The sequence below is a fragment of the Haplochromis burtoni genome, unplaced genomic scaffold (genome assembly GCF_018398535.1).
Source record: "Haplochromis burtoni strain Fernald_Lab_line unplaced genomic scaffold, NCSU_Asbu1 Contig_1, whole genome shotgun sequence".
Taxonomy (NCBI): domain Eukaryota; kingdom Metazoa; phylum Chordata; class Actinopteri; order Cichliformes; family Cichlidae; genus Haplochromis; species Haplochromis burtoni.
Window position 1 is genome coordinate 4,583,628 of NW_024582362.1, and position 23,579 is coordinate 4,607,206.

The 23,579-nt window shown below is 39.8% G+C and overlaps 1 protein-coding gene across 5 annotated transcripts in view; it reads left to right on the forward strand.

Moving 5' to 3' along the window:
• The window catches only part of neto1l (neuropilin (NRP) and tolloid (TLL)-like 1, like), an 80,259-nt gene that overhangs the window by 48,829 nt on the left and 7,851 nt on the right, over positions 1 to 23,579 (forward strand). For all 5 annotated transcript variants that reach the window (XM_005912133.3, XM_005912129.3, XM_005912131.3 and 2 more), the window contains exons 5-9: positions 6,745 to 6,786; positions 7,013 to 7,140; positions 14,017 to 14,099; positions 15,601 to 15,746; positions 21,102 to 21,215. In XM_005912133.3, the coding sequence (XP_005912195.1) occupies positions 6,745 to 6,786; positions 7,013 to 7,140; positions 14,017 to 14,099; positions 15,601 to 15,746; positions 21,102 to 21,215 (513 nt within the window). The remainder of the gene's footprint in view (positions 1 to 6,744; positions 6,787 to 7,012; positions 7,141 to 14,016; positions 14,100 to 15,600; positions 15,747 to 21,101; positions 21,216 to 23,579) is intronic.

Below are 23,579 nucleotides of genomic sequence, written 5' to 3' on the forward strand. Positions count from 1 at the left end.
GCATTTGCGCACTGTGCATGTTTACTTGCTGGAATATTTCCTCACACTGCTAACCTTGAACTCATTCATATGCTGTTATACATGCATTTGTGGGAGCAGCTAATACTGAAGGGATATGTAGCAATGGAGCCTAATGTTCAATTCCAAATGAGACGCATTGTGTCTCATTAATAAAACATTTTGTTGTGCCTGCATTATGAAGAGCATTACAATACTTATGGGATTGTTCAGTTATTAGAAATTCACACCTCCTGACAGCTTTGCAGGGCTCTGCTTCATTTCTATGTGTGGGCCTAAAGTATAGGCTATATGTGCTGTATATAGAAGATTTATAACATTTATCACTAAACATGCTGCCAAATAGGGATAATCAGGACCTACGTATCATTTGTTTCTGAAAGTTTTACCACAGCAAATTCGTAATGATTGTTTTCGTGTCCAGAGTTGCCACTGCCAAACTGCTAGTACAAACATGTTTTGAAGAAATGTAATGAGCAAATTTGAGCTGGCATTTGCAAGCTGCTCATGTTTGCTTTCACATACAGTCCAGACCGTGTGTATTTTCACAGCTACGTTTTTTTTCCCGCTCATTCGGGGCTGTGCTTCAGCGCATTCAGTTTGAAATGAAATATTGGATATTACACTGAAGTCCCTGGTCTTTGCTAAAATTTGAGCAGGATTATGCCAATATTGAGAGAACTGTGTGGGAGGTATTTTCACACATAAGGGCCAGATTTTTAGGGATCTAAGTGACATGAAGTCAGAAAAAAATTTAATATTCTGTGGAGAAAAAAAAAGAGCAAAAACTTCAATGACAGCCTGAAGTCTTTGACACACAAACCAGGCCCTTTTATCTTCCCTGGTGTTGCTCACACAGACCTTCAGCTATTGCTTATTGTGGGGAAGTTTTTTCCATGCGTGCTTTTTTTATACAATGAACTCATTTATTTGTGGATTTTAAAGTCGTATTCCTTTACACGGTCACATTGTTACTCCTCACAGTCAGAATAAGTTTTCTGTGGAAGCTGTCATCACAACCTTTAGTTACTTTTTAAAAAATAAATGACAACTAAACACCACGTGAATATTTGCAAGTAAAATGTGTGGCTTTGTGTGACCTTTAGATGTGCTTTTTTAAAAATCAGATGGTTAACAGTGTACTTTAACCCAAAACGAAGATCTAACCCTAATCAAGTAGTTTCTGTGGCTGTGTGAACAAATAGTTCTAGCGCCTGACTTTCTTCTTGTGGCTGCTCCTTTTAGGGGTCGCCACATCTACCTTTATCTCACCCTATCGTTAACATCCTAATTGTTGTATGCCTAAACGTAACTAAACCAGGAATAAAAATGAAAGCAAATAGAAAGTGTAAGCAGAAATTAAAAATACTCCCAGACTGGAGTCTCCCAAGTGAATGTCTGGTATGCTTGTGCCACCTTCAGCCTTCCTGCCTTTAATGAAGAAGCTTATGCTTGGCTGCTAGTCTATTCGTTGCCTCACTTCCTCTTTTCCACTCTGTAAAGCCGACATCATTGCTGCAGTCCAATGATCTATCTGCCCGCCTTCTTTAAGCCAGTCAGCCTCCACTCTGTACACTTTAACTTGCGCTGCTCCTCTTTCATTCTCCCTTGCAGACTCCTTCGTCCAAACCACCCCCTCCCCATCTCCGGGGGGTCTGCCCTAATTCCCATCACCACTAGGATTTCATTCTGCCGTGATGGGCCATCAGAGTCAAATCACAGAATACCATAATTGTGCAGAGTTCCTCAAATATTCAAAGACTCAAACTGAAGTTGAGACTTGGCACTTTGTTGTAGTACTTTTTTAAGTAGCCTACTTAGCATGCAGATTATAGCTTCTGTGAATTCTGCTCTGTCTCTGGGAATTGCAGTGGTTGTGCTACCTTCTGTTTTTTTAACCATACCTGTTGTACATATAATAATATGCAAAAAAGCTGTTTGTGTGGTTAAGATTAAACTGTACGCTGGAGGTGTTTTTCTCTTTAAGTTGCCTGTGAATTAAGAGCACATATAGGACTTAAAGTCTGCATCCCAGGCTTTAAAGTGAGCAGTTCTGTGCTGCAAAGGGTAAACGCAGTAAGTCCCAGATTACACTTAGGCGAGCTTTATGAAGGGAGGAGAGGGTGTGGCCAAGTGTGGATGTGCTCTGAATCCAGCTTGCTTCGAAAGCATTTATACGATAAAGCAGGGCCTTTAAAGACACTGCAGCGAATACGTCTGCAGAGAACGCACAGATCCCACATGTCAGCTGTCTGAGCTGAAATCTCTATTTTATGATATTTACCTTCAGTGTAGCAACACACAGAAAGAGCCTTCTGAAATGTCCCATTCACAGTGTAATCAGTATTAATAGTGCTGGTGAGCTGATGCATCCAATTTAACAGGGTTAAATCAGCTGCTGTGGAAGGAGTACACTTCTTCTGTATATGCTTCATGAATCATTCCATCAATCCATGTAATTGATTAAATTGATTAATCAGCGAGGGCAGAGAAGGAGAGGAGGTGATGGATGGCGAGAGGGATGGGACCCATCAGAATGAAATTCAAGAGCTGAAGTTTAAAAAGGTCAAAGGTCACACAAGTGACATTTATAGGCATAGCACCCTCTTCGTTCTTGATGTTAGGAATAACCTTTATCAAAGGTTCATGAATGTGTGTGTGTTTGCCCGTATGTGTGCGTGCATCGCCATAGATACATTCCACTTAGGTTCCTTGCCCCTGTGATCGTGTTTGGGTAAGTGATGCCAAAGCCCAATAATAAATCTGTGCCGCAACTATCATCGATGACCTGAAGGTTACAGTTTCATTAAGTGTCTTCCACTTTGATTTTCTCATCCCTCATGCCCTTCTGCTCTCCTGCCTGCCTAACTCCCCACTACACCTAGTAAAGATGCTCTGAGAGGCAACGTAGACACGGATAATGAGAAGGGGGGGGGGGGCTTTCATAAGTGGTGCAGTCAGCAGGCTTTGAGGAATGCATTGACATTTAAGGAAATATACTGATTACCTTTCTGATCAGCCTAGTTTGTTATTGATCCTTGCCTAGTACACGTCTGCGTGTTTGCAGATGCAGCGCCCAGATGAGATAACAGTTTAACTCTGTTAATGCCTCTTATTACTTGATAAATGTTGATATCTATCATAACATAGTTTTATATTTCAGAGTCTATAATTACTCCATCTTTAAGGTGATCACGAGTTAAATATACTTGCCGTACTAATTAACATCAGACCTTTGCAAGTTGGCTGATATCCACACCAAGGCTGCCTCAAAGTCGGTCCACAAGAAGAAGAATCAATGCATCATATTTTGTTTATTTCAAACTCCCGTGTATGAATAAACAATACCTGCTTGTGTGTGTGTGGATAGAGAGCGAGATCGTCCTTTTACATTCTTGTTTTTCATTATTTATAGTATATGTAAAGATAAAATGAGCTTAAACGATCAATGGAATAAAGATGCTAAATGGGCTCTAAATGTGTGGTTTTTAACCGTATACAAAAACTAGGTCACACCGCTCTCATTCGCAAATTTAACAAATGTTATATTACATTACAGTAAATTCACATGTTTTTCTTGTAAAAGGAAAAAAAAATCACTCATAATATTGAAGCATATGGCATCTTTCACCACTTCTCCAGATGGAAAGACGACAAGTGGGTGGATTTGTCTGAAATGTACAAGCAAAGCATTGCTTTCCCCAAAAGACAAAAAACATGTTTACTACCACTTAGCTGTCCAAGGCCAGAGGAGCCACTTTTAAAATTGCGTGGTATTCCCCATTCAGCTTTTTAGAGATTGAATCATTGAGCCTAAGTTGAAAGCAACAATTAATCAGGAGGGAAGTGTAGTAAAAGCCTCAGGAGAAACTCTTGAGTACACTCTAAGCACGTCTCCTGACTGCTTTTGTGCTCACATGAATGTTTTACTGTCCCAGACGGTGTTAAAGTGCCAAAGAGAGAAGGGGTTTCGGCAGCCTTGCTACATTTGTCACAGGTATTCAACAGGCTCGTCTTCTCACCATTTGGGGAGGTTCCCATCTTCTGAATCTGTGAGAACAAAGCAGAAATTGAGCCAAGAGTGCCTATCTGAATCCTATCTGTTCCATCATTTGACTCCCTTTTTTTATATCACCGCAGCACAGGCGTCGGTGCAATGTTTTTCCGAGTCCGAAGTGCTCACACTCAAGTACCGACTTATGTCTAGACAGAAAAATTAGGGCATACATACAGACAAAAAAAAACTTTGACATTTAGACAAGGTGTTCACGCTGTGCAATCAGACCTCATTTTCCACACAGAGCTCAGTCAATGGTAGCCATGTCTCGATTTGGCAAGGAACAATCAGATTTAATGTGAAGCCTTTTTTTGTGTTTCTTGTTTCTGCAGGCTCTGTCCTCAAAAGAATGCAGCCCGAAGATCACAGCTAACGGCATATCTTTGAAAGCCCAACCGCTCTGTTACTAGGCTGGAATAAAATGGGGTCTCTGGGAATGTATTGTAATTCTGTGGAGGTTTTACATCAAAGAGAATGCTGTATTTCAGGGCAGGTGACATGCAGTGGTGTAATAGTGGAATGCTGCATCAGAAAAGTAGCCTAATAACTTCATTGCTCTTTCCTTTTATTGAGAAACGATCATAAATAATCACACATCGCATGAATTTTAGACGCGTTTAAGCTTCACCGGTTTGTGCTTATGAAATTCTGATAGACTGAAAAAACACGCACAAACCTCCTTGACAAGATACACACACTGAAATGATGATGTGAAAGACTAGTGAGAGTGTTCAAGAGTCAATTTCTGTCTTCTGTGAAGTCATCTGAAGAGTGATATTGAGTCTTTGGGGATAAGAGATGAGACTGTGATGTTGCGCTAGCAGGAGGAGGGAACACAGCTCAGAAAGGCTGGCCTTGTTGATGTAATTTATTGCAACATTATTCAGGAAAAACTGCTAAAAAGCTCTCACTTGAAGCTGACTTTTTAAACTTTGCGTGACACGTTTCTTATCACGTACAGCTGTGAAGTTGAGTTTGATTTTTGTTCTGAATATGTAAAAGTTTGGTGGAGGATTACCGTCACAGCCTCGCAGTCTGCTAACATTTTAAAACCTTTCTTTAGGACACATTTAATGTTTCTTCTCTTCCGTTTAGGTCTGTTAAGCCTCAGTTATGCTTTGTTCTGGCACTGCTAAATGGAACAAAAATGAGACTTATGCGGTGAGCTCAGGGGAGCCGAGCCCAAGAAATGTTATCTTTGCTGTATACTTTCCAGAGGCTTACAGCGTCATCTGCACAGGAAGCAGGGTCAGATTAGATCATCTGAATGTCATGAATTACTGGATACACCAATTCATCCACTGATTTGCAAAAAATGTAATCTAACCTGAATTGCTTTGAAATATAGCTAAAATAAGTGATGTTGTGTGTTAGCTAATGAGCTAAGCTAGTGCTACCATTATCCATGCAAGCTATCTGATGGTTAAAACAAAATTCCAACCCTAATGAACCAACATGGACCTTGAAATGCACCCCCAAGCAGGACATTTTTTAAGAAACGCACACACCAATTGTTATTAAACACAATTGGTCACCAATTTAAAAACTATTTTAAGGGTGTACGATGTGATTAATAATCGTTGATGATCTATAATCGAACAGATTTTTTTTTTTATCACGGTTAATTTTGGTTTTTGTTTCTTTAAAGAATAATATTACATGATGCTGGTTGCATGTGATCTGTCGCTACCCAAACCTGATTGTGAGTAAATACTGACTTGACGGTGACCTCATGTTGGCATCAATAAGTTGGCTGCTACACTTCACAAAATCATCACCTGTCTTGGTTTAAAGCCAATTACTGTAAAATACAGCTGCAATGTCCTGATAACAATATTGAACTGAAGCACAAGCGTGCATTTGCCTCAATCCTCCAACTCGTTTGATTTTATTCAGAGCAATATCTGACAAACATATTAAGAGGTTGTTTTATTGTACTGCAGGACTTTGCATGTGGGTGGAGTAGATTTCTTTTTGTAATTTTATCAAACTACTCTAAGGAAACAAAAAAGCGTTTTTCAAATACTCCATAGATAAAAAAAAAAAAAAGAATTGCCGCTCAGTTTGGTTTATTCATCCTGCTTTATCAGTTTCTAAAACGTTGGTACTTTGGTTCAATGATTTCAGCTAGACTCGTTATCATGCATGCCCTGCAACGGTTTGTGAGCTCACGCTTTCCAATGTTGTAGATGTGAGCGTGCTAAAATGACAAACTAAACAACTGTATAGTAATTAAAATGCTAGCATGGTGATGTTAGCATATAGCTTAGTGCGGGTTCAGATAGACAAATAGATACTGGAGCACTTCCCAGTTTAAAACATTAATGGCACTGCTGCCATAACAGTGTTGGTACCTGTAGTTAAAAAATATTTTTTATGTTGCTTTAATGCTTAATTCACCAGTGCAAAGTGCAAAAGTCACACATAACCAGATGTTATATGGAGAATATCTGGAGAACTTCCTGTTGGTGACTTCAAAAAGGAAAAAGCAGCAAAGCATTCAGAGACGCTGAAATAATTTATAAGTGAGGACAGCAGTTTGTTGTCTTTGCAGGAAGTTCCTCAGTACATAGATAAACCTTGTTGTGTTTTCCTCTGTAATGATTTTGATTTTGTAATCATATATTAAAAAATAATTTCCCCCTTCCTCTATTCTGCTCTCTCCTCAGATCCAGACTTTGGAGACATGGGAATACCCCCACCTCTGCCCTGTAGGTACACTCCCTCTCTCTCCCGCTTTCTGCTTTCTTTCTCTCTCTACAGCCATTCTTCTTCTCTTGTCTCTCTAAAGTGTATTTATGCTGGTTTACTATCACTTATATACATACTGTGTGTTGGTGCATGTGTTATACCTCTTAATCGGTGTTTGTCTGCATGAACCACACATGTGTGCATGCATTTGTTTTGGGTGTGTTTATACATATGTGTGTGTTTCAGCCTGTCAGTATGACATGGTTGGCCCAGAAGGTATCGTCGAGTCTCATCAGATCACCAGAGACGGAAAGGCCGGTGCCACCGAGGCCGTCGACTGTAAATGGTACATCCGTGCCCCGCCGCGCTCCAAGGTCAGTGACGTAAACTACGCTCCCATCAAACTGTGAATTTGATTTGAAGCCAAATTTTGAAATGTCACATGAAATAAAATGGAAATGAAATTGTGTCCCCATTAGCTGGGCTGATGACAGCACAACATAGTTACATCAGAAAGACTAATGTTCAGCTGACAAATCCTGGATGTATTCCTTGTGAAATTTCCGGCTTCTGTTGAGATATTGAGGATATTTTTTCTTAATAATTATCTGTTTCCTTTCTATATTTCGCCACACAGGCAGTAAGATCAGGGGTTGCATCAGGAAGCTTTGATATTACATGTCAGTTTGTCTGCAGCTGTCAGCAGTATCCCGACGAGAGTGTTTGTGGCTGGGGGGAGGACTTGTTTCCCCGCTAGGGTCAGACAGATAGGCAGAAGGGTTTATTTGGGGTCAGGCCCATTTTTTTAATCAGTGAGCTGTTGCCAAGAGGAATAGAGGGAGGGAAGAAAAAAAGAGAGCGCTGCAGAAGGAGAGAGGACTGAACAAACAAAGAGAGGCAGGAAGCGTTACCATTGATAAAATAGTGTTGCGTTGCAGTTTGACCCTGAGGCCTGCAACAGCCTGCATTTGTTTTCCTCGCCTGTGTTTTGCATATACAAATACAGGACATGCATATACATGCACACCTTTGCTCCAACCCCTAATACACACTAGACATGCTTCCTTATCTACTAGAGGTACCTGTGCTGCATTAATGCATGGGATTAAGTGTTTCCTAAGGGCAGAGCAGCAGTGCAGGAAAAGGCTATATTTTACAAATGCTACCACCTCTCATATGAGTCTATATGGTTTGATCCTGTACATCCATGACTGCAGTAAATCTGCTGCTCAAATAGTGTTGGCCCTCTTCTGAGTGCATTTGAGGGGTTTGATTTAATAGCATAAGGCCACAATTTTACTTTGACTTTCATGGTTAGAACAATTCTTTGAAGGGCAGGAAGGAATTATGGTGTCTGCATAGTTAAAATGTTAAAATATTTGATCTCCCTCGTAATACTAAAACTATAAATCGTGACCTTAAATAAACCCATGTTTTATATTACAGTGTCTTTTGGATCTGCGCGTGTCTGGTTTGTACGTATGTGAGAATGTATTTATAACTTTGGTCATGACGGGCTTCTTTAACTATGACTCACTTATGGCACAGACATGTGGTTCATTTATATTTATCTTCATTATGCCACTGTAGAAAGTCAGATGACCAAAAGGACTGGTTGTATGTAAACACTTAAAAACAAAATGTATATACATTTAATAAATATATATACATTTATTTGTCTTCTTTGCGAGCTACATAGAAATCTGTTCAGTTTTAAAGACAAACAAAACCTAATCTGTAAGCTTTGGGTTTGATGTTTACCTGGAATACAGTAATGTTAGGTGTGGCTGGTGATGATCACCAAAAACCATACGCATTTAAATTGTTATTTAAAAAGAGACATTTAAGGCATTTAAGGGACATAGTACATGTTTGATTTCTTTGGTCAATAATTTAAGATCCCAGTTGTAATGCACATTTGTAACCTACTGGATTCACATCTTGGCTTTCGATCTAAATTTACCCGGAGGCTCATTAGTTAGATGGAGCCACTCTCCTAGCTTGGGAGTCACGGCACCAAGTGCTCTGATTACCACTGCACCGCTGTTACCTTCACCCTCCACATCTTCTCGAGCTCTTCTCTGAGCCCTTGGTACTTCTCCAGCTTCTCGTGTTCCTTCTTCCTGATGTTGCTGTCATTCGGTATCGCTAGATCGATCACTACAGCCGTCTTCTTTCGCTTGTCTACCACCGCTATATAGGGCCATCTTTAAACAGCTTGCACCTGGGGTCTTGCCTGGTGTGGTAGACCCCAGCCTCTATGGATCTTGTGCCTAGAGCTTACTCCTGTGCTGCCATGATTAGTGCCTCTGTTCTGCCTTTCAGTCCAGCTTTGTCCAGCCACTGGTAGGATTTCTTGATGTTAGCCACTTCCTCTATCTGGCGGTCGTACATACCGTGCAGGGGCCTGTCCTTCCATGACGCTTCCTCCTCTTTCTTAGGTTTCTGCTGCCATTGTCTCTCAGTTGGCAAGAGATGATATGCTATGATCATTATAATAAGATACGACAGCAGGATATGAAATAGTGACTTGCTCTGACTTAATGTTAATAGGAATCAATTACGTACGTGCATTGTTCAGTTATTCCAGGGGGTGAGGTAAGGTAGCTGTATTGTCAGCTTTACTGTGTCACTATTAGTTTCACTAATTCAGTGCTTATTAGTGATGCCATGCTATTATGGTTACTGTAGAGATCTTTTAAGATTTATAGAGTACACATTAGAGAAGCTATTAAGGCATAGTTTATATCAGATGGAAGCTGTGATTAGGTTCACAGTATTTTTTTCTACACAGGCTTTTCATACTGAACTGCAGGCTCTCTGTACTGTACACACACACACACACACACACTGGCTTATGATATGACTGGCCGATAATGGTTCGACTGTTATTCATGGGCACAGTATTTGTTCTTATCTGGCATATTCCTCGGGTCGCATATTTCCTGCTAATGCTCTGGTTTCCCTTCAGAAATGACCTTCGGATTCAGCTGTTTTGAAAACTCAAGGCCACGGGAGTTATACAACTGCATCAATCAGGAGACTTACTCTTAGTCGTCACATGGAAGCTTACAATAAGTGTTAAATTGAAACAGCTATTAGCAGGGAGTCTTGCCAGGGTTAAAGGTTATGCTTGATTTTTTTTTTCTTTTTTTAAAAAAATCAATTGATGCATTGCCAGTGAGCCATCAAAACAGACAAGTCAAGTTTGTGCGCATCACATGCATCCTCCGTTTGTGTGTGAATACGTTAGTTATGTGCATGAAAGAGTAACAAAGCAAGCAAGCCTGGCAGTATGATGTATTAGTTTGAATAAGTGTCACATTTCGTACTGCAGAAATGCCTCCGAGGCCAAGTCATGGGCCAGAGGCTGACAGTCATTGGCACTGATGGACAAGGCAGCAAATCACATTTTTAGTACAACTCTATCTTCTGTAAATCACAGTCCTGAAGCTCCCACCTGCACTGCAACTATTCGCACTCAGTTACACATAAAATATAAAAAACCTACAGTTTCTCTCTTTGGTTCCTCACTACCTCTGTCAAGTAGACACATGCATGCTCACATGCTGCTGCAGAGAGGGGGACTACATTACTGTGTGTACGCATGCATGGAGGTCGCACAGTGTGTAAGGCAAGGTGTTCATCTCCCTATGCTTATACACTACTGCACTACACCCAGTGTGCCAGAAACAGCAGAGATAATGACATCCTATACCGGAGGCTCTAATTAGACTGCACCGGAGCACTCCAGAGAGAAGCTGGGAGAAGGAGGTAGGAGAGGAGGTGGAAGCATGAGAAAGGAGGGAATAAGGGAAAGCAATGCTTAATAATGCGTTTTACTGAAGATCTTGAATATATAGGGATGGAGTTTTGGGGGTGAGATGGCACATGGCAGATGGCAGAGAGAGGGATTGAGTAAAAAGGAAAGAAAGGTGGAGACTGACTGAAAAACATACCTGCAAGTAAGCAGTAATGACCATGTGTTGTTGCCAGAAGTCACAGCAATGCACCAAATTTAATGCCATCACGTTACTTTACACCACCATTCATCCTCCACTTCAGAATAGATTACCCTTCACTAGGATTCACAGTGATATACATGCCTAATAAGAGTAATTTACACAAACTTTGAACTGAAGCTGCATTATATTTAAATTTATAAACTCTTCCTATCACCACTGCTCTGTTTTTTTAGGTTCTTTGGGCTATTTTGGACAGCTGTCCAAATTCAGCGCAAACTTATTAGCTGTACTGAGGGATACATTCAGTTACCTCATCAGTTTCTCTGTTTTCCACAGAGCATCTCTGTCCCGTCTGTTTTACACAGTCTGGATTTTTCTTGCCCGCGCTGTCTGACACCTTCTACATCCTTTCATGATAATGGTCAAAATATGGACATTCATTCTGACTGTAATGAACAGCACGCGCTGTTACAGACACCCTTTAGCAACAGAGAGAGCATATTCTTCCCCGGTCAATGATGGATTCGGCGTCATTATTGGGCGCTGCAATCAATGAAGAAGCAGCCTATTTCCCTGCTGGAGCCAATCTCTCACCGTACAAATTGGTGATTGTATCTATCTTATCCGTTGCTGTCATTCTGTGTTGTGATGCCATCTGCACTCAGAATTTTTCTTCATCATCGGCCTGTTAGGGCTTAGGAGCCGCAGAAAAACAACATCAGAAGCTTTTATTTGTGAATTTGTTAGTAAATGTTATATATTTGTCACATAATGAGGCCTTCCTGTTCACCTTCCAGTCAGTGCTCACAGTAACTACATCGGTCAGATAATGAGTTTGTGTATGCAACGCCTGATCAAAGACAATACTGAAAGGATTTTTTTTTCACAGACATGCACATCCTTATGGCCTGCGATCCAAAAGTACTCGAGTTAAGCATGTTAGAATGCTACAATATTAGAAACTCTCACCCTAGAAAGCCATCGGCCAGTCTGAGGGCCAATTTTTCAGCTTAACTGGTTAGTGTGCAGGTCACTGGTTAGGCTTTCATAAGGGTTATATATTTAAAATTAAAAGCTACATTTTCACACTGACAATTTTGAGATATCAGCAAAGGAACTGATTGATTAAAAGAAATTGAACCAAAAACAGGTGAAACGGAAAACCAGAATGCCTCCAGTATCAAAGGTTTTGAACCTTGCCACAGCTCCAAGACTCTGTACACAATTTTGTGACAGTGCATCCGTTCAGATATTCTAACGTGATCAATGTGGAGAAGCCCCCTTCTTCAACACCATCACTGTCATGCTTCCATCCAGAAACAGTCATGATGGTCAAGACTGGGAATTATGCTATTTAATGGCTGTAGTTTTATTGCTTTAATTAGCCATTAGCACCAATTGAAGTCTATGCCAAAATCCTAATTTGTTCATTATATCAACATTGTTTTGCATTAGCAATTAGTCTCCGCTTGCTGAAAAAGTACTTTTATCGGTTACAGATGGCTGAATTTAGTGCATTCTTTGTGCTGTAGGTGGAAAACTTCATGTCTAATTCTCCCACCATTCGCTGACGATGAAACGACGGGGCCAAGTGTCCTAATTAACATGCTCATTGGTGCTTTTACCAATTATTTGCCTCTTCAACTCTAGAACAGACAAAGAAAAAATTGGCAGAGTCCCTAACTGTAACCTTAACCTTCACTATAACCTTAAAATTTTTACATTAAATCTGTCGTCTTTGGTAATCTGCCATTTGGAAAGGAGCCATCATCCACGTATTATAAATTCTTTGTTCTTAGTCAAAGTCATTTCTGGCAGTTTTCCCTTAATCCAAAGTTTTTCTTGTTCTTAAAAACTTAGAACTTCTAAACTTAGAAACCTTTTTATATTGTACTACAATGTCAAGTGACATTCGTCTCAGATCACTAACTTAATCACAGCATTATCCCAACTGCTGAGAAACCAAATTTTAGGCACTTACTGCATGTATCTCCAGTCTAAAGCTTTCAGTCATATTTTATGCTCTGTACTGGAAATCATTGTAATATTGACAAGAACACAACAGCACTCAGTGGCGTCAGCTTAAGTGTATTTTCAGAGTATCCCCCCCTCTCCCAGTGTAGAGCCATTAATATGAATGTAATCTATACACTCCCTGGGACAAATCACTTTTAGTCACATGCTTCCTATGTGATTGAGTTTATAACTGGATACATCTTTGCATCAGAAAGCCTGCAATGAATTTGACAGTATTTAATTCCACAATCGCAGTATAGGAGAGAAAACGCTTCCCCCATCCCTGTGACAGTATAGCTGAATATGATTGTTTTTTATTAGACTGATTATTGACATCAGTGTGATACCTCGAGAGAGCTAGCTTGTTTTCCCCCCTCTAGTCCATTTCGCTTGTCGTGTTGTTGAAGCCAAGTTGACATTGCAGGGTCCATTATCCTGCTCCATCTGCAGCTTTTGTCTTTGGGTATTTAAAGCGTCAAATTTTCCTGTCACAGTCCAGGAGCCGTCCGCTCATTAACCGTAATGATGGCAAGTGCTGTGAGCGGCCGACCAGAACCATAGCTGTGATTGGGGGATCTCAGCCTGATGAATGAGTGACAGAAAATGGTGCGGAGACAGTTAGGAAGTGCAGAATATCTACTATGAAGAGTCAAGGTGGATAGCAAGGTGGATATTTTACTCAACGAGCGATTGTTAGGATATTAAAACAGAGCATGTGTTGTATCTGTCTTAGTTGCTTCATGAATAGTTAGACATAAGGTAAGTCTGTTTATATACCAAATATGTCCTTTGGTGTATAAGTTCTTTGCATTTTAATTTTAAATGATGACATCTTTTTTTCGCTTAAATATCCAAAACTGGTGGCAAAACGTCCAACATGTCCTTAAAGTTTAACAAGGTTGTAGGTTTTATGTAATTCTTTATCTCAACAGATATGGATAATGAGTGCAAAGCTAATAGACTCCGTCTGTCTTTGAGTCTTCATTTGAAATGCGTATGTAATGACTTTGTGCTAGCTGCTGTCTGTCAGTCTTATTTCATTACAGGGCTGCTATATCAGGCACTTGGATAATGACTGAGATGCCCGGGCAGTAATAGGAAAGAGCTGAAATCTTTTCTCTCACTTGTCTCTCCTCTCCGCTGTTTGCTTCACATCTTTCTTCTGTCACCTCCAAATCTTACTGTGTCCTTCGATTTTCCTCCCCTGATCGCTTCTTTTTCTTTCTCTTCTCTTTGTTGTTTTTCCCTCCTCTCTGCCTCCTCGGACAGATCTACCTGCGTTTTCTCGACTATGAGATGGCAAATTCCAATGAATGCAAGCGCAACTTTGTGGCAGTGTATGATGGCGGCAGGTGTGATTTTTTTTTTTTGTACATCTTTAATGTGACATGCTCTTGTTGCACAAGAGGGCTTTGTTTTAAATCTTCAGTTGTATAAATGTTACTTAACGTCACTTTACTTTATCCTCATATAACAACTTTGTGCTGTTCATGAGCTTCTGATCTGAAAACATGAAATTGAAGTCGCCTAAAAAAAAATCCAATTTTAATTTAAGGAAACCGTTGAAGTATTTTAGCTGAGTTAAAGGGTAATCACATATTGGCTTTGTTGATGAAAGCTAGATAAAAAGAATGATGCTACTCATGTCTATATGGGAAATACAGATGAACTGAGCTGAATGACTGGAAAGGGTCAAGTTACAGCATATGTAACATCACAACTTCATAATTTGTGCTTGCTATAAACTGAATGTATACCAATCGAGTAAATCCAATCGAGTAAATCCAATCGAGTAAATCCAATTTCCAAATCCAATTTGATTAAATGTAAAATTTTACAATTGTAAAAAACAAATTACATGGAAAATTTACATGCAATTAAATTATTTAAATTCAGCAAGCTTTAAAGCAGGGATGTCAAACTCTTTTTATGTCGAGGGCCACATACAGCCCACTCTGATCACGAGTGGGCCGGACTTTAACTACAGGTTTAATAGAGATATTTCATTATAAGAGAAAGAAGGTCAGTTCCAACAGTACGTCTCAGTCTTTCTACATGATATATAAATGCTGCTGTAGCAAATGAAAGAAATGTGTCAGCATGACTGTTTGGGCTTTAGCTGTAAGAAATAAATGTGTACAGTTCAAAAACTTTCCTGTAATTTTAACACTGAGCTTACAGACAATGTCAAAATGTCTAAAACTTATTAAAATACACTTAATTGTCCAAAAATGTAAGACCTCTTTCACATTTTCTAAAGCTATCCATTAGGCCCGACTGGGCGATTCTGGCCCCTTGGCTTTATGTTCGACACCCCTGCTTTAGAGGATCTGGATGCTGGATTTTATTAGCTGTGGGTAGAACCAGCTCAGGCTATCCATTCCAGTCCTCATGATAAGCTACACTAACCAACTGCTGACTGTAGATTTGCAGTTTAAGGACAGATATGAGAGCGGTATTGATCTTCTTATCTAACTCACAGCATGCAAGCTGCACACTTGCTTCTCGCGCACTTCTCACAAACAAGTCTATTAATATAAAGTAACCTGTTTTTAATCTCCAAATAATGAGATTTTGAAATCCAGATTAAAGAAAACAATATTTGATACACTGAGATAAGGATATAATTGAATCACTATCTACTACACACTTGAGCTCAGCGGCAGTTTATTATCTTGAGAGATTCAGAATATTTAGCAGTGATCAGACGGTAACAGCCCAGAAAAAACAAAACAAAACATTAAAGTACCACGACTTCTCTTTTCAACACTGTGGATTATTAAGATGCACAGTGACTGCCTAGGTTACTGGATAATAAAGTATGCATGCTTATCTCATCCCATCATGTCTCAGTTCAGTGGAAGACCTGAAGAGCAAGTTCTGCTCCACGGTGGCCAACGACATCATGCTGGTTTCCACCCTGGGAGTCATCAGGATGTGGGCAGACGAGGCCAGCCGCAAAAGTCGCTTCCGCATCCTTTTCACAACCTACCAAGAACGTAAGCTGATCTTTACTGCAGTGTGATCTTCCTGCTTAGGCAGCTTTCTTCGTCTGGTCTTTGCTTAATTGCAGTCGCCAAAATAAAAGCACGTCCAAACTGTGAGATTTCTGCACTCTTATAAGTTTATGTAAACCTAAGAAACTTGAGTACAAGATCACGTTTGGTCTGTGCAGACAGTGCAATGCAAATACCTGCTGAAACACACACACACATGATACATTATTACGTTCTCTGATATTTGTTTTTCATGCTAAACCCCCCGCGGTGCAGTCATAATAACAGCTGGTCGACACATCGTGCAAACAAGGCTTTTGCCTCAACTAGATTTTCTTCTTAATTGAGTGTCGATCAGTGTGTAATTTCATGCTGCATTCCCGTTGGTTGCCTAGTAATCGCAGGTTATAGAGGCATTTACATTTTCCCACATTTACATTTTCCCACACTGTTCAGTTGCAGAATTATTCCTATAACGAGTTTTAAAACACAATCAGAGATATCACTGTGATTCTTGCACATTGGTCATATTTCATCTGGAATCTTTCGTCATAGGAAATGGTCTATAATGAGTTTCCATTAAGATTCATAACAATGTAAACAGCAGCAAGCAGGAAACCACAGAACACCATTTCCATCACAGGGAATCTTGCCTGTGGGTAAATGTGAAGATGACAGCACAGGTGGATTTGAGTTCAGCTCTGCTGCATTAACACAGGTGGAGCATCTGCACCAGCTAATTCCTTTGTTTAAAATAGGTAGAGACTGTGACTGCACCAAACCTACAATATGTTCACGTCTACCTGTTTTGTTTCAGAAAAAAATCAGTTTGAAATTCACACGAGCACACTCAAAGTCTGTCTATTTCTCATTCAGCGGATTTTCATTGATAGAGATAGTCATGTGGAGAGGCCATTCTTTGTACTAGCGACATGAAGGAAGAGGGTCTGGGGCCCATTAGTCTACACCGTGTCAGCATCAGTCGGTGCCTTTTAATGACAAGGACACGAGGAAATAGGTGCACGCAGCTGCACACTATTGAGCGTTTTCAGAAACTGAATGGGGCTTCTTTCTGAATGTAGATAGGATAAGAAAAAAATCTTAGAATATTATTTTCAAACTGTTTAAATGAAAGACTTACTGCATTTTAAAGTTATTTTAATGCTTTTTGCTGCCATTTCAAAAGGACTGGAAACACTGACATTATCATTTGTGAGAAGAACCATTAACTCATAAAAAGAGAGGTTTAATAAAAGACTGAACTGCAATCTGTTTATCACTTTACACACCTGCACCTTGTCTTCATTGGCTGTTTATTGTGTGCTTGTGCTTAGCTTAATCAGTAAGCAACTGCAATAGCGACAGAGTTGTTTACGTTGTGAAGTCAGTGTCCCCTTTGTGAGGCCCTTTCACCAAGCAGAGCCAGGATGTGCTGTTGCCGGGGCAACGCCTCTGCCTAAGTCACTCAGGCGATCCCCGGCCAGACCTCAGCCTTTAGAGCAGCATCCACCACAGCTCAGCAGCACTGCAGCAACCCTGTCAACAGTGAATGCACTGATGTACCAGAGGTGCGAAAAACGCAAACAATTAAACAATTCAGACTTTGCTTGTTTTACACTCTCAGGACAGATGTATTTGCTTCTATTTGATATGTATAAAGTGGTGTTCTGTGTTGGAAAACGTACTATATTGTTTTTTATTAAGATGCCAAAGCACAGTTAATAACATGTATTCCTGAAGAGAAGAGTTTGTTTTAGCAGTTAATTGTTCCCCTTGACAATAACATTTTTGGTTTTAGCAGATTTCTAAAAAGTTTGTGGGTTTTTTTTATGACAGGCAGTCTGATAAATTTGAAAAGCACTGTATTTGATATTGTTAGACACATTTACTGAACAGGTGCCCTCGGGTCTATTGTTTCAGTTACATGAACAAAACATTGATTTTTCTGCTGTTTGTTTTTAATGAACTCATCATATATTCCGACTATTTAAATGAGTCATTGAACATTTATGTGAGATAAAAGATCCCCCGTTAAACAGCCACATGTAAGCTTAGAAAAAGCAATGTCAAAATATAGTTTAGATTTAGTTTTAACAAATAAAATTACTTTTTATTGCACGGAAATGTAACAAAAAGAAAAATGAAAGCTCAGAACGGCAAAAACCAGCTGATATGAAAACAAAAATAATGGCTTTCATGCCCTATGTGATCACTGCAGATGAGTGACTCTGCTGTGCGCGCATGCAGCTGCTTATAGCCCAATTGTTACTATAAGTGCTCCCTAGCCATGGAGATCCTAAACCATTGGATGTTTGTTCCCAGCCGTTGGTTCCCAGTGGAACCAGCAGCTCTTAGAGTACCGTTCAGACCTGCTGACACCCGGCAAACTGCTCATGTGGGAAACGCAATGTTCTCAAACACAAACATGCAGCTTTACCATCTGTGAAGAGTTTACACCTGCTGACACTAGCACTGAACTTTACTGCTTCCATCCTCTCTCTCACATACACACACATGCACGCACACACACAAACGCATAAACAGCCCTGCTATGAAGGTAGTATATAGTTACAAATGTGAAGCATAAGTGATACCTACCTCTACCCAAGAACCAATTATGTCTTAGGTGATAAATGTACGCTTGCGACATCTCAGCTGTCAGCATTGTTACGGCTCATCTGCAACACGTCTCCGGGGTTGCAGATGGAAATTTGCTCTGGCTTCACTACACATGTCACTTTTTACCTATAGGAAAGCTTCTTTACTGTGTGCATGAAAGAGTTTGAGACCAACACAATATGCTAATGCCTGTCAGCGTGCTTGGTCTTAGATTAGATTATATCAACTGTAGGCACTCTGTTGCTTTGCAGTTAGAATGCTTTGGGAGGATTATGGAGAGACTGTAGTGCTGGACATTGTAAAAAATCAGTACCAGATGCACTCTGCTGGGTAGTGTTACTGTATTTATTATCAGCAGTATTGAAATCTAGATAATCATAGCAGAAAATAAAAAAGAAGCATCAAAAAGTCCGTAGAGTAACAGAAAATAACTCTATGGGTAAAAACAAAACAAGACTCAGGTAGGAGCTGACTATCCCAAATCATAACACGTGAGAGCTTGCATTATTGCAGGTGTTACCATGTACCAAACAAAAAAGATCTTTATTAAAAAATCACTTATGACAAAAAACAGAGACTCATCAAACTCATCTCATAGAAATATTATAACTGCACTTTAAATCAAAACCCCACGAAGCAGACATCTACAGTAGATTGAATTTAAAGATTCATGATAACCAGGTGTTGCTTATAGCACTTCACTGCAGACACCTCTTTGCTCTTAGACCCCGCTCTGCAGAGACACCCAGACTATTTTCATCAGCCGCTCATTTACGACTTAATTTATACTTCCAGCAGCGACTGTGGACATTTCTGTGTGGGCAAAAGAGCACTTTTATTACAGAATGTCTTGAAATTAATTTTGCAGGAGATTAGTGTGGATCACGCTCTTTATAACATCTGGTCTCACCCTGCCTTGAGTGGAAAACGAGAAGGCGTGGGCTCCCTCTGGTGGCTGTTAGCAAAAACAAACTGTCACAGCTTTGGTGTGGAGTGTACTACATGACATAAAGGATTAGAAAAACAGACTGAGGCTGGGGGGAGAAAATGAGAAGAGGAGTATTAGAACACACGCAGAGAGCCAATATGACTCAGGAAATGCTGGCAAAGGCCCAGACAGGATGGGTTACAGAGAGAGATACAGATAAGTCACTCTAATTTGGTGTGTTATTATTCACTTGGGATGAGAGCTGGGATGAAAACAGCCATACATCACAGCGGTAACGCTGTCAAATAGTCCCCAGTTCTGCCATACCACTGGCAAGCTGCTTTAGCACCAGTGCCAGTGTTGTGTGTGAGTGGGGAGAAGGTGAGAGATAAAGACAGAAAGTAAGAGACATGCAAGAGACCAGGGAAGGACAGCTCCTCTGCAACAAAACAGCCAGCAGCTAAACAGAGCCATTCTCTTCACATGTCACTCACTTTTAAAACACAGAGAAACTGAAAGTGATCCTGCATTACTTCTGCTTTCTGCATCCTTTTCACATAAAGCTGCATGGAGCAGACATATTCAGCTTCGTATGCTTTAGGGATACTTTTGCAAAATAACAGGAGGGTCAGGTGATATATATAAATAGGTGATCTATCAGAAGACATCTATCAGTTACAATGAATAAATAGTAAAAAGGTCAATATCTTATCTTTTAATTAACTTGTTTATTTTTTAATTTCTAAGTAACACAGTTACAAAATTACAACCATGTGTGTAAATGCTTTAGACTGGTAGAATGGCATCAAATAGTTTATACAGTGTTAAACAGAAACCTCTTACTTAACACCCAGAAAATGGTCCGTTTAGATTTCCAGGTTCTTTTTAGAGAAAAGAGACTTTCTCCTAGCAACCCAAACTTGCCATACTTTGCCCTGGCAAGCCTGAGATGTAGATGTTGTTTTTCTGAACATCCCTAGGTCTCATCTTGGGATGATTTTGCCAAGACATCAATTGGGAAGACTGCAGCATTGTCCTAACACTCAACTGAATGTTGCACATCTGCTTTTATAGAGGTGCTCAAATTTGCTCGTGATCATTTAATCAAACGTGTCTGATTAGCAGCACCTGGCTGCTACTTACCCTCTTAAATCATAGGGAAGCAAGAAGGGTGTACTCAGCTTTTCACCTAACTACATACAGTAATCTTTTTCACGTGAATGTGAAAATACAGTGTATTTTCTTGCGACATCAGCACATTGATTTGATGAATTTCTGAAGAATGGCTCTTCTTCCTCACACCGAGACAAAACACATGAATGTTGTGTCTCCGACAGGTCACACCATGGGGGCGGGTGTCACGGTGAACAAATAAACAACATGCAGTATAAATAGAAAGGATTTGTTTTGGGTGTGTGTGTGCAAATGATTGTAAAATGTCATGACTTTTTCTCCAGACACCCCGCACACTCACCCGCATACAGCTCGCACACATACGCACACATAACAAGAAATTCATTCATATCCACAAGTTGTTTGAAGAGGAGGGTGAGAATGAAAATTCATGAAGAACAGATGGGTTCAGGGGAAGCAGGTTTGAACTGAGTCTGAAAATCTGCTACGCTGGACTTCTGCTCTACTTCTTATAATGATCAGTACAGTAGCGCATGTAATTGTCCTTTGTGTTTGCTGTTTTTAGAGATGGTAAATATACTAAAAATTGCATTGAACTTGTCCTGTGAACTGAATGTGCAAATATAAATAAACTTCTTTAATGTCTTAATTGCTCATTGTGCTCTCTCCCCTTCCAGCTCCATGCGATGCAGATGCCTTCTTCTGTCACAGTAACATGTGCATAAATAACACACTCGTGTGTAATGGCATGCAGAACTGTGTCTACCCCTGGGATGAGAACCAGTGTAAAGGTGAGATGTTACGTGTAGTTATCTGACCTCTCATGTCACAGCTTTAGCAGATTTCCAACAGCTAGTCACAGCAACACACAAAGATAGGAGTGGATGTTTAATGTTTCAGCACCATGGAGAGTGACACACAGAGAAACCTGCCATTTCTTGCTATATGCCACCCCCTTTTCTTCCTTCTCCCTCTCCTCCCTCACCCAAATTTGAACCCATCGTCAAACTGATCCAAGCTGATGCCCCTCCACTGTCCTTTGTAGTCCCGTATTTTGAGCTAATGCCCATTTTTTTCATTTCCTCTGTCGCTCAGTCCTTCACTCCTCTCAGAATTGTAATGCCACCAAATCCATACATTGATCCCAAACATCTTATTACTGGCTGTTCATAATTTATAATGAGGAGGTTTGCTGATTGCAGTGTCCTTGATCTTATTCAGTAATTTAAGAAAGTGGAGTAAGAATTGACTAGTTCAGGGTTTTTTTTTCTTTTTATAATGCAGCATCCTTCTTATTCAATACATGTATTTTTTAGACTATTAAAGTGTTTTGCCTGGTTTGCAAGTAAGATGTGTTCTTGCTATATTATTTTTTGTATATATTTTCTCCCTCAGATCGAAAAGTTGCACAGAAAAGATGCTTGCGTATTCTGAATGTGCACTCTAACCCTCTGAAGCTTTAAGCAGAACCGCTGACAAATTTTATCAATTAGGTAAATCCTGCGTGACCTATTACTCACTCAGACTACCAGATACCTTTCCAGCCTACAGTCTGAGTTTGAAATTGTGCAGAAATCAGCAAGAAGAGGGCTTGTCTCTCAGACTCCTACTCTGCTCTGGTAGAGTGTTGGCCCCACATTTGTCCTCATTAGCAGTAAAATGTCAAGTTTCATTTCTTTCTCCTTTACATGTCTGAATGTAACCATTTGCTGTCATTGAAGCTCAGTCCACTGCACTACAAGTTCATAAAGCATTTAAATGTCACCCTGATTGGCTCTCTGTACTGTGTGTGTGCGTGTGCGTGTCTTTATAGTAACCCGTGTTATAAATAGACTAAAGCTGTGATCCTGTAATAAAATATATGTCCATCTGTTTGATAATTCATGGAAGTCTGCACTTAATCTTAAGCTTAAGCTCTTTTAAAGGACATACCAGACCATTTGCTCATCCCATCACTAATTCCCATTTAGAAATTCTTCTAATGTTATGTATAATTGGTCCTTAAATTCAGACAAAAGCATGCTTCCAATTTCAGTGTAAGCGGCAGCTTTCATGTTGCTATCTAGCTAGGCAATTAAGGCAATAACCACTAAAAAGTTTCATTAATTGGTTGACGATGCACATCTCTAACTGATGTTATAATGTTGTAAGACAGCTTAAGTTAAAATAAAAACTCAAGTCTAAAGTAAAGCATGGCAAAATCTCTTCATCAGACATTTTTGTTTTGTGGTTTAGAGATTTTTTTTTTTCTTCTAGCGTCTACAAATTTGTGCTGACCTGGTTAATGGTTCAGTTTGGTTGGACTCGGATAGTTAGAAGTGGATACTGTAAGCAGAAAATCCTATAGAGCAGGACTGAGCTGTGTTAGTTCACACTGTTCCCCCACAAAATAACCAGTATGAAATCCTCAGAGTGATGCAAAATGTGCTGGTTATCAAGGCTTGTGCTGTACTACAGTAAACAAGGCATGCTAACTAACTTGTATTATGCGTCATTCCCTTTCTCTTAGAAAGGCTTAAAAAGCATTCAGTTGTGTTTGTCTTATTTGCACTTGGTTTTAAAATGTTACCACAATCTTTGTATCCAGTGTCAATCACATGTCCCCAAAGTGTCAAGCTGACTTTTGAAGATTTCTGCTCTGTCTGCTTGACTTCTACTAAGTCTTTTAACCATTTTTTTTTCATCCACCTGTCAACAGTCAAGTGCAGCATTTGTTAGGATTGGCTTGCAAAGAAATGAAGTGTTTCAAGAATCAATATGGCTGTACGGGCTGTTCTAGTGGTTGAGCTGGCAGGACGAAAGTCATTTGTAAAAGGGCATGTGATGAAATAAAAAGGAAACAACAAAGTTTTATTTTCATTTTTTTTTCCTTAAAGACCAAACAGATACAGTGGTGTGAAAACGTGTTTGCCCCCTTCCGGATTTCCTATTTTTGTATGTTAGTCGCACTTAATTGTTTCAGATTATCAAATATTAGACAAAGATCGCACAAGTAAACACAAAATGCTGTTTCTAAATTAAGGTGTTTATTTTTAAAATCCCCAAAAGATAGACCAAAAAGTAGGCCACACATCATGCCACGGTCCAAGAAGTTCAGGAACAAGTGAGAAACAAAGTAATTGCAATCTCTCAGTCTGGAGAAGGTTATAAAGCCA